The sequence below is a fragment of the Notolepis coatsorum genome (genome assembly GCF_963971535.1).
Source record: "Notolepis coatsorum genome assembly, chromosome: 1".
Lineage (NCBI taxonomy): Eukaryota > Metazoa > Chordata > Actinopteri > Aulopiformes > Paralepididae > Notolepis > Notolepis coatsorum.
In genome coordinates this window covers 13,699,898-13,714,672 of record NC_140165.1, presented here as the reverse complement: position 1 = coordinate 13,714,672, position 14,775 = coordinate 13,699,898, and the positions used below count along the sequence as shown (strand labels likewise).

At 47.3% G+C, this 14,775-nt stretch overlaps 1 protein-coding gene across 1 annotated transcript; it reads left to right on the top strand.

The window, feature by feature from the left end:
* Positions 1-13,006: 13,006 nt before the first annotated feature.
* On the top strand, positions 13,007-13,690 carry LOC311238165 (histone H1.4-like; the record flags this gene model as incomplete). Its single annotated transcript, XM_084326178.1, has 1 exon — positions 13,007-13,690. One exon carries the CDS (start codon positions 13,007-13,009, stop codon positions 13,688-13,690), a length of 684 nt encoding a protein of 227 aa, XP_084182304.1.
* Between the last annotated feature and the right edge of the window lie 1,085 nt (positions 13,691-14,775).

Sequence of the window (14,775 nt, the reverse complement as noted above, 5' to 3'; positions counted from 1 at the left end):
CTCAGTGTTCAGGGTAACAGAGCATGAGGTGAGACGGATCTTTAAAAAAGTGGATATCAGGAAGGCAGCAGGACCGGACGGCATCCCCGGCCGCGTCCTAAAAGTCTGTGCCGACCAACTGGCCCCGGTATTCACTGACATCTTCAACCTGTCCTTGGAACAGGCCGTCATCCCCACCTGTCTGAAGAAGTCCACCATCATCCCTGTACCCAAAGAATCTACGCCCGCTTGCCTCAACGACTACCGCCCTGTAGCCCTCACCTCCATAGCCATGAAGTGCTTTGAGAAGCTAGTGAAGGGCTACATCTGTTCCTCCCTCCCCATCAACCTGGACCCTCTGCAATTTGCATATCGCCCCAACAGGTCCACGGAGGACGCCATAGCCCATGTGCTGCACACAGCAGCATCACATCTGGACAAGAGGCAGGGGAACTATGTGAGAATGCTGTTCATCGACTACAGCTCAGCATTCAATACCATAGTCCCCTCCAAACTCATAGCCAAGCTCAGGGACCTGGGCTTGAACTATGACCTGTGCCAGTGGGTCCTGGACTTCCTGACGGGCAGACCCCAGGTGGTAAGAGCCGGCAACTGCACCTCCTCATCCATCACGCTCAACATAGGGGCCCCCCAGGGCTGTGTTCTGAGCCCCCTCCTCTACTCCCTGTACACACATGACTGCGTAGCACAGCGGAACAACAACACCATCATCAAATTTGCTGATGACACAGTAGTGGTGGGCCTGATCTCTGCCAACGACGAAAGGGCCTACCTGGAAGAGGTAGAGAACCTGTCACAGTGGTGTCAGGAGAACTGCCTCTCCCTGAACGTCAGCAAAACAAAAGAGATGATTGTGGACTTCAGGAGGTCGGGGGTCAAGGACTACAGCCCCCTCAGCATCGACGGGGCACCAGTTGAGAGAGTGAACAGTTTCAAGTACCTCGGAGCCCACATATCCGAGGACTTGACATGGACCACACACATTGACAGTGTTGTGAAGAAGGCACGACAACGCCTCTACTTCCTCAGGCGCCTAAGGAAGTTCCAAGTCAGTCAGAAGATCCTTAGGAACTTCTACTCATGTACAATAGAGAGCATCCTGACCGGCAACATCACCTCCTGGTTTGGGAATAGCACTGCACAAGACCGTAGCAGACTACAAAGAGTGACACGTTCAGCCGAACGCACAATTAGAGGGGGGCTTCCCACCCTCCAGAACATTTACAACAAGCGGTGCAAGGGGAAGGCTAAGAGAATTATTAAGGACTCGAGCCACCCGAACAACTGCCTCTTTGAACTGCTGCCGTCAGGCAAGCGATACCGGAGTCTTATGGCGAGCACAGAAAGACTCAGAAGGAGCTTCTATCCCCAGGCCATCAGGCTGCTAAACGAACAATAATCGCTAAACGAACAATAATCACTATGCAACAACCATCAAATGCACACAGCACACACACCCACACGCACACACTCACTCAAACAAACAACACACTGCAGCACCCACTCTCCACACTTTAGATCACACAAACACACTTACACTTTATATTTATTGATAAAGGATTTGCACTACAACTCGTACACCTACTGTGAATTGTACCTAAACTGCACCTCGTCCATTTATGCCTTGCACTATATAGCATTGTATATTAGTACACTGCACAGTATTGTATATTGTATGGTAACTACGTCTACGAACATTGTACATATGTCTAAACTGAACACTGTGACCTCTTTTTTTACTTCTAATTTTTACTATGTTTTTATTTCATACTTATCTTGTCATGCACAGTCTCTGGAGCGCAACAGTAAGAAGCATTTTGTACAAAAGTATTCTGTACTTCTGTATGACAACTATTAAAGAAACTTGAAACTTGCAGGCAGCAGAATTGGTTTCAATGAGGGGAGGGTTTACAGCCAGGTAAGGTAACGTCTGTTGAGTTCATTGTGTGTGTCTGTGTGCGTGCCGGGGGGGGGGGGGGGGCGGGGCGTGAATAGCTTCTTTTTGTCCCGCCAGCGAGAGGCCTTTCGTCAACGTGGAGACCTGTGTTGCGGCCTTTCACCCTGCTTTCCTCGTGCAGGTAAGATGTCATGACATTACCCCACTCTTCCTACCTTCCCCTCCCGAATGTTTTGTTAATAACAATGTTTTTTTCCAGGCAAAACATATGTTACTTCACAACATTTGGAGATACGACATGTGCTGTGTGTGAATTGTCTTGGTCGTTTGTGTAGCTTGGGTAGCATTGGGCCGTTGGCCAAAGCTGTGTGTGGCCTGGTGTCAGTACCTGGCTAGCCTATTTAGCTGAATGCTGTTTAGCTGTTTTCTCTGGTATAGACCCTCTTCTCTTTGGATTTAAGTGTTGATCTTTGTCCTTTTGGATCTATGTATATTCATGTTGCCTTTGTGAAGTTATCTTTCCTTCTGTTTTGTTCTTCCATTAAAAGTTGAATATCCTTTTAGGGGCTCATCTTTGCTTATCTCTCTCATACATGCTCTCTCTCTAACACACACACACACACACACGACAAACACACATGCTCTCTCTTTCTAACACACACAGTCTGCCTATGGCTGCCTTTCTCGATGGCTAGGCTGTGCTCGCTGAGTCTGTACCTAGTCAAGGATCTTCAGTCACAGTGCTCAGGTATTCTGCCACTGTGTACTCTCTGTTTAGGGCCAAATCGCATTTCAATTTATTTCCAATGTGTCTCTCTCTCTCTCTCTCTCTCTCTCTCTCTCTCTCTCTCTCTCTCTCTCTCTCTCTCTCTCTCTCTGTACACTGTATATTGACTGTAGAACGGGAGCTCTCTCTCGCTCTCTCTCTTGCTATATGTTGACTGTATCATGCCCAGCCTCGGGCAGCGCTATTATTTAAGAATATGTTGACTGTATGAAAAAAATAAAAAAATTATATATATATTTTTATTTATTTTTTTAACCTTTGGGGGGGGGGGGGGGGGGGGGGGGGCTCGCGTTTAAATCTTGCACAGGGCCTCGCATTTCTCCCAGGCGGCCCTGCATGTAGATATGTATTTGAAACAGTGATGGTGAGAAGTTGTCTCATCTTGCTAGTGTAAACAAATAGTTTTTGATTTGCCTTCTTGACTAAGTGCAATTGCAGTGACTTTTCTTTGTTCAATTTCACCATGGAAGTCAATGGAGACAGGAGGCTAACATTGGGGAGTTGTGTTCCTGACAGCACAAACATCAATAGTCATAATCATCCGTTTATAACATGGTGGTTACAATGTTGAGACTAGTTTAAACTAGTCTCCAGTTAGTTGACCTGGATGTTGTGGTACAACCAGGAGACTGGATCAATATAGAGTCTTAAGCACATGTCTACTTTTATTGAACAAATATCTTTACTTTTGATTATATATATAATATATATATAGTGTAGGTCTAGGATAATTTAATACTTGTATGTATACTTTTACTTGTGTAGCAGCCTGAATATTCTACTAAGTATTCAGAAGTGCTAACTAACTGTTACTTTCCCTGTGTGTGTATAAAGTGTGATAAACAGTGTTCCTTTTGATATCTCGCCCGGTCTAATAACGAGGTGAGGTGCTACTCTTCTCCGGCTTCAGTATGGATCACTAACAATAACATTGAAGCACCTTTCTCCCTTTCTGGAGTGGTCCTAGAGTGGGATCAGTGGCGATTGCCAGCAGGGGGCGGAGTGGAAGTGGTGGCAGGTGGAGCGGAGGAGAGAGGGAAGCAACGAGGAAGAGGGAATTACCTGGGGGCGAGAGGACCAGGAAGCTCTCTTCGGCAGTGAACTCGACCGTGAACAGTCGCAGCGGGCGTGTGCTCTGGAAGAGCCCTGTTGCAGAAGTTATGTGGAAGAGCCCCGTTGGAGAGCGACGGGTGATAAGAAGTACTTGCTAGTTGACGTGTTATCCTATAAGTACCAGCGATAGTGTGTGAGTAAGTGATACAGAACGAAGGACTAACGTCCATAGTTAACGGGACTAACGTCTATAGTTAACGGGTTATAGTAGTAAGTGTGTGGTGTATTAGCATGCTGCTAACGGCTCCGTCTGACTCCAGTAGACTACCGGGCGCGCGGCGCTGAAGACCGGTGGTACAGTCAGCCACGTTGCGTTAGTAGTACAACCGATATAGCAGGAGGGTGCATCCAGACCCAAAGTTTAGCTGTGTTTAGGGTAGCCAACAGTATTAGCTTGCGCGACAGCAGCAAGCAACAGCCAGCAGTGGACGTCTCCCCGACGTCGCAGAGGACGCCTCTTCCCACCAGCAGAGGTCGCCATCACAGCACGCTCCTCCAGTTCACCACTGCCCATGATGTTCGCCCAGCCCGCTGGCTGTGCTCGCGGGATCGCCCGACGCCATCTTGTCACCTGGACGAGAGGTGATAAGAGTGGGTCCGCCATCTTGGCTAAGTACGAACGGTACCTCGTGTAGCCACATCAACGTCCATTCAAGTGAACGCTAACAACCAGTGTCTAAGGGGTACCCCAAACAATATAAGCCGGCTTTAGTGTAGGTTTTATTTTGGTAACGTGGGCCCACATTTGCTTGGTTTCTTTTGTATTTTTATTATTCTTGTTGTTTGAATTCCCAATGTTTCTCTACTTTATGCCTGGGTCTCCCCTAGTACAAGCGGGGTGTTATTAATGTATTGAGCACGCAGTGCCTATGATGGGAATAGTGTTCCCCTACATTATCAGTGAGAGCACCCGGTGCCATTTATGAATAAGTGCTATCTGAATAAATCTGAAGTACAACCTGTAACTGATAACGTTAGGTTATGACTATAACCAAGTTCTGTTAGTTAGGGGCGATGCTTGGCATCGCTACTGCACTATCTCGCGTACGTGCACGCGTACTGAATAAACCACAAATGTACCTCTAATACCAGTATTAGTCTGACCACACCCCTCATCAGCTTACCTTCATAAGCAGGTGTGTGGTCACCTGCTCTCCTCCTTCCCAAGCTTTCACCACAAGGTGAGGACAAGGGCTGCAGCGGCGTCCGATGCCAAGCATCGCCCCTAACTAACAGAACTTGGTTATAGTCATAACCTAACGTTCTGTATCGTTAGTGGCTTAGCTTGGCATCGCTACTGCACAAGGGAGGCCAAGCGGAGCCACTTGGCTGACAAATACACCCCGCTGACAGCCCCCCAAAACCATCAGAACAGGGAGGGCCGAGCCCCCCCGACCCCCCCTAATGGAGGGTAGCCCCCCTATTAGGGACGTCACGGGAGGGCGACGGACCCGACCGTGCGAAGAGGCACTCAAGCAACTCAACGCACAGGGTGAGCAGACCGTGGCTTGACCCCACGACTACACACACGCACAACCCGCATGCCACCCGGGAACGAACGGAGGAACAACCTCGTTACTGCCCCCAGAATCACGGGGTCAAGGGCAAACCCAACCCCGTGGCAAGGCCGTAGCAGCGGAGCACGAAGGAAGACCCAGACCCACCAAAAGGACTGGACTCCCTGGAATGGGGGCCCGGAGAAGTCCATGATGCCAGCATCAAGACCCCACCAGGTGGGCACGTAGTGCCCCGCCCCCCACATCGCCAGCGTATTCGGACAAAGGCCCCTCAGTCACTGCACCTGGTATTCCCAGGCGGAACCAACCAGGCCAGAACCTGCCCAGCTTCCGAGATCGGACGAGACCGGGCGTGTTCAGGTCGGTATGGCCGTAAGCCGAGCGGGCCCCGTCCCCCCAATAGTACACCGCCTGGCACACTGACCCTGCAGAATAGGCAGTCAGCATGGCCGTAAGCACACAAAAAAGGTTAACCAACGGAAGCAGGCAGCGCACCGGGGAAAAACCAGGCAACAGGCTGTTAACCCTAGCCTGGAGACTGCGGACGAGACAGGCGCCAGAGGGGACAGCTGAACACAGCCGCCCCGGCGGAAGGAGCGTAAGCTGGCGGTGTTGCATGACCAAGCCTCCATTTAACAACCCCCACCCAGAGGGGTCGAGGCAGAGAAGGCTGACACGATTGGCAGACGTCATGAACGTGCAGGGGCACCCTCAAACGGTGAACCCGGGAGTTGACACTGCTCCAACACACCAGGGAATCAACCACCTCGGTGTTACCCAATGCGGTGGTTGTTCCTATAACCCCTCAAGAAAAAACTCCAAAACACACCTGCGGGTATACACCGGCTATACCGCAGTACAAGTGTTTCAGTTTCCAAAAAGGGTTAACCCAGGCCTACGGGTCGCAAACATCACTTCGGACCGGGCCTGGCGGTACGGGAAGCACAGGGTCACCAGAGGAGGTCAAAAAACCACCCCCACAGGCCCCTCTTCGCCATGCGTGAGAGAGGAGCGAAAAATAATGGAGAACCAGCCCCTAAGCACACCGTACCTGGTATTCCCCGGCGGTCTCCCAACCAAGTACTAACCAGGACCAACCTGTGTAGCGGCCGAGATCCGACGAGATCGAGCGCGTACAGAATGGCATGGCTGTAAGCCATGACGACAGTGCTGAGTAAAAACATACCCAACCAGGGTCTCCATAGCGCTTAACCCTGTGACACCCAGACCGACCTGGCATTTTTCCCCCTGAAAAAAGCCCAAGTCCCTCAGGGTACCAGAACAGCAGATCTGCATCCCCGGCGGACAACGGGTTCAACTGATCTGGACCAGCGTGACCAGAACCAGTCCCGTGCCCTAACCACGCCGACATGCCTACTCCAGGAGAAGGGCAGATATGCGTGTTGATCTTAACATGAAAAGAAGGCGCCACCCAGACGTCGGGACGAACCGCGCCTGGTGGCCCACCCCAAGGGCGTGAGACCCCACTACATATGTTCAGATCCATCACGTCATCATCCCCCAGACATGAACGAGAATCCGTCGACAACCCACCCAGGTCATGGGATGTGGTCGCCGGAAGAGGAAAAACCCCCATCTCAGTTGCTTTATAAAAACGCTGTTTCAACCACAAGCAACTAAGGCGTGCCAGTCAATCGCCTGTTTACAGCGAGCTAGCACTATACGTGCGTCGGGACACACCCCCATCAATGAACAGGCTATTTAGACCTGTCATTGAATCCCCAAGGCGCCCAGGGGAACGACAAGAGGGGTGTGACACTCCCTAACTCCAACACTTCTGGAATAGAAAGAAGGAAGCATCAACAGTATGTATCCCAGTCTACACAGCCGGGGTAAAAAATGTTCACATTTTTACATCCCACCACCCTCCCATAGGAAAGAGACGGGGATCCCCAGAGAGACTTCCCACGCGAGCTGTACAGATTGAAAAGAATATATTGCACCTTGAGCCATGTAAAAAACTGGTTTTAGGGCCTCCGGGGAAGAGGCACCGAACCCATACACACTCAATAAACGAATTGAATCGAATATACATACAATAGAAAAAGGACCCTTCTAGAGGGTCCACTCACTTTGACAATCTGAGGAGGAAGGCTCTGTACTCTGATGGAGGCTTCCTCACATGGAAGAAGGAGTCCGAACTCACAGAAGGCCTGAGTAGGCGCTTGGTGAGGAGGAGCCCTGACCACCCCCCCTGAAAACAGATCCATCACATGGACCTGAACAGCACACGGAAGTCCTACCAACAGAGACGCGCACGGTGACGTACTCTATGGCGGGGGAATTCCTGCGGTGCACACGCCCAATATACCAGGCCGTGGGACCAGGAACTCCCTCCCCCCCCCCCCCCCCCCCCCGTAACGTGCCGAACCGCCACGTGACGGGAACCTTGAAGGACAGGGGGTGTACCCCTGACCGACAGAACAATGGGGAGAGGAAAGGTTACCAGTTCACCCCTTTACGACCCCACACCCATGATACGACGTAACGACAAAAAGAGAATATGACACAGTCATAGTCAGCTCTATGAAGCGTTTCACAGCTCCACACAGCGCACGAGCTAACCTGCTATCTGATTTTTACTAAGGAAAAACACAGAATAGAGAGGGCTCTAAGAACCCCGGTCCAACATACACATGTGCTTCTGTGGCCAGTACAACCCAGTTGTAGGTCACATGACACACACAACCCATCATCACCTACAAAAAATGGCAAAAACGCCGTTTTTTTCACAATGAGAGAATACATCATTCTTGATTAGTATCGACCACAGGCCTTGCTAAGCACACATGACAGCAACCAAACCAATTTCCCTTTAGGAAATAAGTTTCTCCAGCAGATTTAGCACAACCTCAGCAATCAAGCTGAGAGTTACATCGTATCCCTACCACACAAAAGACACAATTAATGCACAACATGTCTGATAGGAGGTGATAAAGTCCCCAGGGAACCGGGGGGGGAAACACAATCCTCCTATTTTACCCTCAATACGGCCAGTTAAAACAGGAAAACCTGTTAATGTGTGAACTCACTGTTCATTGTCATTACAGTCTGAGAAAGAACATTCTTTTACTCACTCGTCACCAAGCATAGCTTCATAGGTTAGTTGCCTTAGTAGTGAGTACACGGTACACATAAACACCATGATGTTTCTCACACAACAACCAGATCAATACATCACGACCTGCACGGAGAAGCTACTGCCAGTGACAAAAACAGCTCACACACAACCCGCAACGTATCTCAAATGCATTGCAACAACACACGTTTTGGGAAAAAACACCGTTATTCACAATACATTTAGCAAGGTAAAACCAGAAGACGTGTTATGAGGTCTGGCCAACCCCGTACCTGCCCGGAACGCAGATCAGCGAAGTGCAGTCACAAGCCACCGTAGAACACAGCCGTCCCGTGTTGTTCGATCCGGGCAGCGTCGCCGCTCCACCAGTCGCTACAGTCCTCTTTGTTGACGCAATCCCCGTCTAGGCTCAGGCAGGGTCGACGAACATCCCCTGTCAAGGATGACGTCGTGGTCAAGAGTGTAAAACATGTTAAAAATCAAAGCACGTTCAACAGAATAGCATCAAGCTAACGGCTGCTCCAACCGTTCGGGTGCTATTGCTTCCGCTCGCGAGACGCCGATCTACGACGCACGCGATCAGGAGCGAGCTCCCGGCGGCGCGCGAGAAGCCAAGCTACCCCGCGCCAGGCCACCGACCGGCTAACCGTAAGCTATGAACATGTAAACAATGACATAACACTCACCCAGACAGGCCGCCGTTCTGAACCCTCCTCACTTTTTAAGAGAAAAGAGAAAACAAGACGTCAACACCGCTCACAACGGTGACATTAACACGTCCGGCGGAATCAGCACAGTACCAACTGGCCTGTATAGCTGACTTTGAACATGAATCTGCCGCTATCGCACATTACATGCACATATCCCCTCGTGAAGGAATACTCTCATTTGGATATGAAAGATGGGGTCTTAACACGGTGACAGAGAGAATCCACTCGTCCAGAACACACAGGGATCACCAGTGTCAATGGTCGCGGCCCACTAGTTAAAACTATAATGGTCGCCAGACCAAGGCCTTCTGTCGCCTAGACGGCTAAACAAAGGACCCTAGCCTGGGGCCGGTTTCCATAAACTTTGTCAAGTAGCCCCCATAGCACTAACAGACAAGTGGAGCCCGCCAGCAAACACTACTCACCCAACCTGGAACGCACCGCTCCTCACAACAGCGGCATGTCCGACAGTTCAGCTGTGGCCTGACAGGTTTCACCCCAACAAACACAGCAAGGAACTGCAGTTGAGAAGCATGCAGCGGCGTGCTCCCAATACGAAAACCGGTGGAGGGTTTGTAGAATGATCATCATCTTCTAGACACTCCAGTACGAAGACAATATCGCCGTATTTTCTCGAAAATAGTGAGAGAGAAAATAAAGATATGATGTCAACGTATCCTTGTTTCCCAAGCTGTTCCTAATCCAATTTCTTCCATCATGGTGTCAAGTGTGGGGATCTACCGAGGCACCTCTTCCTTGTGGTGAAAGCGAGAAGGAGGAGAGCAGGTGACCACACACCTGCTTATGAAGGTAAGCTGATGAGGGGTGTGGTCAGACTAATACTGGTATTAGAGGTACATTTGTGGTTTATTCAGTACGCGTGCACGTACGCGAGATAGTGCAGTAGCGATGCCAAGCTAAGCCACTAACGATACAGAACCTGCCCAGGCTTAAATACAAAGTAGATATAATTGCCTGAACCAGCCAAGCCAGCGCCCAAGAAGGGCTCCAAGAAAGCCGTCACCAAGACAACTGCAAAGGGTGGCAAGAAGCGCAGAAAGTCCAGGAAGGAGAGTTATGCCATTTATATTTACAAAGTCCTGAAGCAGGTTCATCCCGACACCGGCGTTTCCTCCAAGGCCATGGGGATCATGAACTCCTTCGTTAACGACATCTTCGAGCGCATCGCTGGAGAAGCCTCGCGCCTGGCTCTCTACAACCGCTGTGCGTCTGCTGCTCCCCGGTGAGCTGGCGAAGCACGCTGTGTCTGAGGGGACCAAGGCTGTGACCAAGTACACTAGCTCCAAGTAATCTACGCTGTTCACTGACTATTAACCCAAAGGCTCTTTTAAGAGCCATCCACTCTGTTGTGAGAGAGTTATTCCTATTATTCTCATGATCGCGCTGTTCATCAAAGTGGTTATTGATTGCCGGGTATTTCCTTTTTAAAATTCTCTATTTAAAAATGTCCTACATTTTGTTTCTACAGGTATTATCATGGTAGGGGGGTCTGTCGGGAGAGGGAATTGTATATATTACTTATTGATTAATAAATGACTAGCAACTGTAATCATAGTTTGGATGGCTATATATTTACTAGTCAAAATCCTGTGATTTTTAAGTTGTTGACCAGTAGCTAGATTGGATATAATTCTAGCTTGTACATCACAATTATACAGTAAATTAATATATCACCTGCTGTATTAGAACCCTGATCAATAATACATTATTGGTCTTTATAATACACATGGATAATGTTTATTTTAGCATTTTCAAAGTGGAAATGCTATTCGAAAAATAATACATTCCAGGCTCATATAATTATAATGAAAAAGATGAACCACCCCATACCTACGTTAAATACATTATTACAACAACAATACGCTTTTATAACATTGTTGACATCAAACTCCAGCAATCGGAAGTCTAAAATATGACTTCAGCAATACTGATCATCGCCGGTCCCCTCTCCCTCCATGTTTAGCAGGATATGCAGCCTCCACATCTGGCTGAAATGTTACTCTGCTCATCAGGCATCCCCTATGGTTTGGACTTCAACAAATGTACTGATACACCACACCATGCTCTCTCCACTCTTTCCACTCGTAATGTTAATGCTTCAAATCTAGTCACAATTTCTCTAGATGTGTTTCTGTCATACAACATAAAATCACAGATTTGGGCCTAACTTTTCTGAGCAGTATTTACCAATAAGGACACATTTGATCAAACTGATCAGCAGCTCAATCGTTTCTTTTGTGTTTCATGAGGTGCTCTGAATCTGCCCTATACAATTTTATTTTCTGTTTTACCATTGTACCAGTCATATACATTATTTACCATAATAATAATCACGAGCTGCTCTTTTCTTTTTTTCTTACCATGGTACCAGTCATTATATAAATGATGTACCATGGTACAGCCATAGTAAATGTAATGGAACCATTAATAACATGGTATAGTCCATTTTAAAACCATGATATCAATGGTACATGGCATCATTTTTATCATAGGAATGCCAGGATACATTTTTGTAAGAGATGTTTACTGATGATGCTGAGTTGAGCCGATGGTTTCCTCTTGTTTGGGTTACTAAACAGACATCAACATTTACACAGGACTGGGTCTCACCATGGGCCATGTGTACCAATGCCGCACTATGGTACAGGTAGTAGAAACATAGTATGTTTCATTCCTTGAACCATTTCATCATGTACTAAACCAATAGACTAACAATAGAGGCCTTGCATGGACTGTTTGTGTACTTCTTTCTTACAGTATGATTTTATTATGATCCCATTAGCTGATGCAAAACATCAGCTACTCTTCCTGGGGTCCACACATAACATATAAACATGTTACAGATAAGACATGTTCAGACAAGCAACCAAGTGGAATAAAAAATCAGAAAGTGACAATATACTTTCTATCAAACATATTACATGATACCGCATTCCTAAACACAATGGAATCATACATAGTACAATATAGATTACATAACACTATATATTAAATATGCACTCAATTCACAAGCAGTGGGAAACCATATACTCTTACCACCTATTTGATATGCTACTAATATTCCTGTCACAAAAAATACAATAAAGTAAAAATAAAAGTAACTATGGGTATGTGTGTCTACATGTAAATAATGTGCAGGCGTAGGGCTGTTAGATGTTGTTTCAGTTGTCTTTTAAAGCCTGTATTGTAAACAAAAAGCTAAATGTAGCTATGTTTCTTGTATACGGTACATACTCATAAAGGTAGGACTAATTTCAGTTTTTTTAATCCATATATAGGCCACATTAAATCTTCCACTTACTCAAACGAAGTCGAGGTCACCCACTACAGGCCACCACCAACAAAAGACTGTGTTTACCAACACCGAAAAGTCACCCATTTAAAACAAAACGCGTCACCCCAGATGACTCATCTTTCTTTCAGTCCCTTGTCAGGTAGCTCGGCTCGCTGGAAAACGAGATTTTGTCGGATTATAATTTACTCTAAAGAATTGTAAGAGATAAATACAAGAAAAAAGTAGCTGCACAACAGTGGTGACGGCACACATTATTGTTTTGGAGCGTCCACAAATTAACCACGTTTCTCCAAAATAGTTTGATTCTGACGGGACATGTGTCTACTAGCTGGGCCATTTGGCGTTAGATTTCTGCAATATTCATAGTTGTGTATTTTAACAATTTTATGCGAAGAGAAAACACAAGCGACAGAGCATTTTGACAGTACAGAGGAGGACCGGGCTGGTTGAGTCTACATGGCTCTCATGCAGTGTTTAAGACCAGCCCCCTGCCTCGGCCACACTATCAGTCTGTTGACACTCCTAGTTACTTCAGCTTTTGTTTCGCAGCAGAGAACGAGAGAATAATGGCAGAAGTCGCCCCAGCTCCAGCTCCCGCCGCTCCGGCTAAGGCTGCCAAGAAGAAGGCAGCTCCCAGACCCAAGAAAGCAGGTCCCAGCGTCAGTGACTTGGTCGTCGAGGCAGTGTCTGCTTCTAAAGAGAGGAGCGGTGTGTCTCTTGCTGCCGTAAAGAAGGCTCTGGCTGCCGGTGGCTACGACGTGGATAAGAACAAGGCTCGTGTGAAGACTGCCATCAAGAGTCTGGTGACGAAGGGAACCCTGGTCCAGGTCAAGGGTACCGGAGCCTCCGGCTCTTTCAAGCTCAACAAGAAGGCTGAGGTTAAAGCCAAGAAGCCAGCGGCCAAGAAACCAGTCACCGCCAAAAAGCCTAAGAAGCCTGTTGCAGCTAAGAAGGCTGTTGCAGCCAAGAAGTCTCCCAAGAAAGTCAAGAAGGTCGCAGCCAAGAGTCCCAAGAAGGTCGCAGCCAAGAGTCCCAAGAAGGTCGCAGCCAAGAGTCCCAAGAAGGTCGCAGCCAAGAGTCCCAAGAAGGTCGCAGCCAAGAGTCCCAAGAAGGTAGTAGCCAAGAGCCCCAAGAAGGTAGTAGCCAAGAGCCCAAAGAAGGCGAAAAAGCCTGTTGCTCCCAAGAAGGCTCCAGCGAAGAAGGCTGCCAAGCCCAAAGCAGCGAAGAAAGCAGCTCCCAAGAAGAAGTAAGCGTCCAAGCAGAACATAATTTCACATCAAAAGGCTCTTTTAAGAGCCAACCACCATTTCCCATGAAGGAACAATGCATTCTAATGTAATAGTCTACATTGAGGGGAAGGGGTCTTCTAATTATACAAAACATGTATTTAATTTTTCGATCTGTAGTTATTTGAACCAGACGGGGAACGAGTCCCAAGCCAATTTGTATATAAGCATATTAATGATTAATTAAAATATAGATCAGACTGCATATCACATCCATACAGTGGAAATGCATAAATTGCTCCCATCATGGTGCATTTGTTACCGCGTAATGACAGCTATGGTACTGTTTCAATTAGCCGGAGGGCGGGATGATATGAATCACAATTATTGTATAATTATAATAGTTATAGTTACAATATATTGCTAAACTTTCAGTCTAGCGGACTGATCAAATCAAACCACGGCAGAACGATGCATTTAGTTACAATGGATTACAAAACAACACATTTCCTCGTCAACATAAATACTTAAGTATTCATTCTTCTCATTATGGAAACGGTGCATGTATTCAGACCGGTTTGGTTAATTTGTCTTGTCAATGTTGCGCATGTAATTAGTCATTCGTCTTCTTGGGCAACACGCCGGAGTTAGTTTAGTTCCTCTTCATTACGCACAGCCAGCTGCAGATGACGGGGGATGATACGTCTTCTTCCAGTGAACAAATCTAAAATACAGATGTATTATTTAGGTCAATAGCATACCCCACCCTCTTCATCTTATTTAGATATGTTTCTCCCTATAACACTCAAGAAGGAGGTCTGAACTATTACCTGTAGTGTGCTCAGTGCTTTCTGAAAGGAGTCGGCCACTAGTTTCAAGTTTCTTTAATAGTTGTCATACAGAAGTACAGAATACTTTTATACAAAATGCTTCTTACTGTTACGCTCCAGAGACTGTGCAAGACAAGATAAGTATGAAATAGAATAACATAGTAAAATTAGAAGTAAAAAAACGAGGTCACAGTGTTCAGTTTAGACATATGTACAATGTTCGATGCAGAATAGACGTAGTTACCATACAATATACAATACTGTGCAGTGTACTAATAT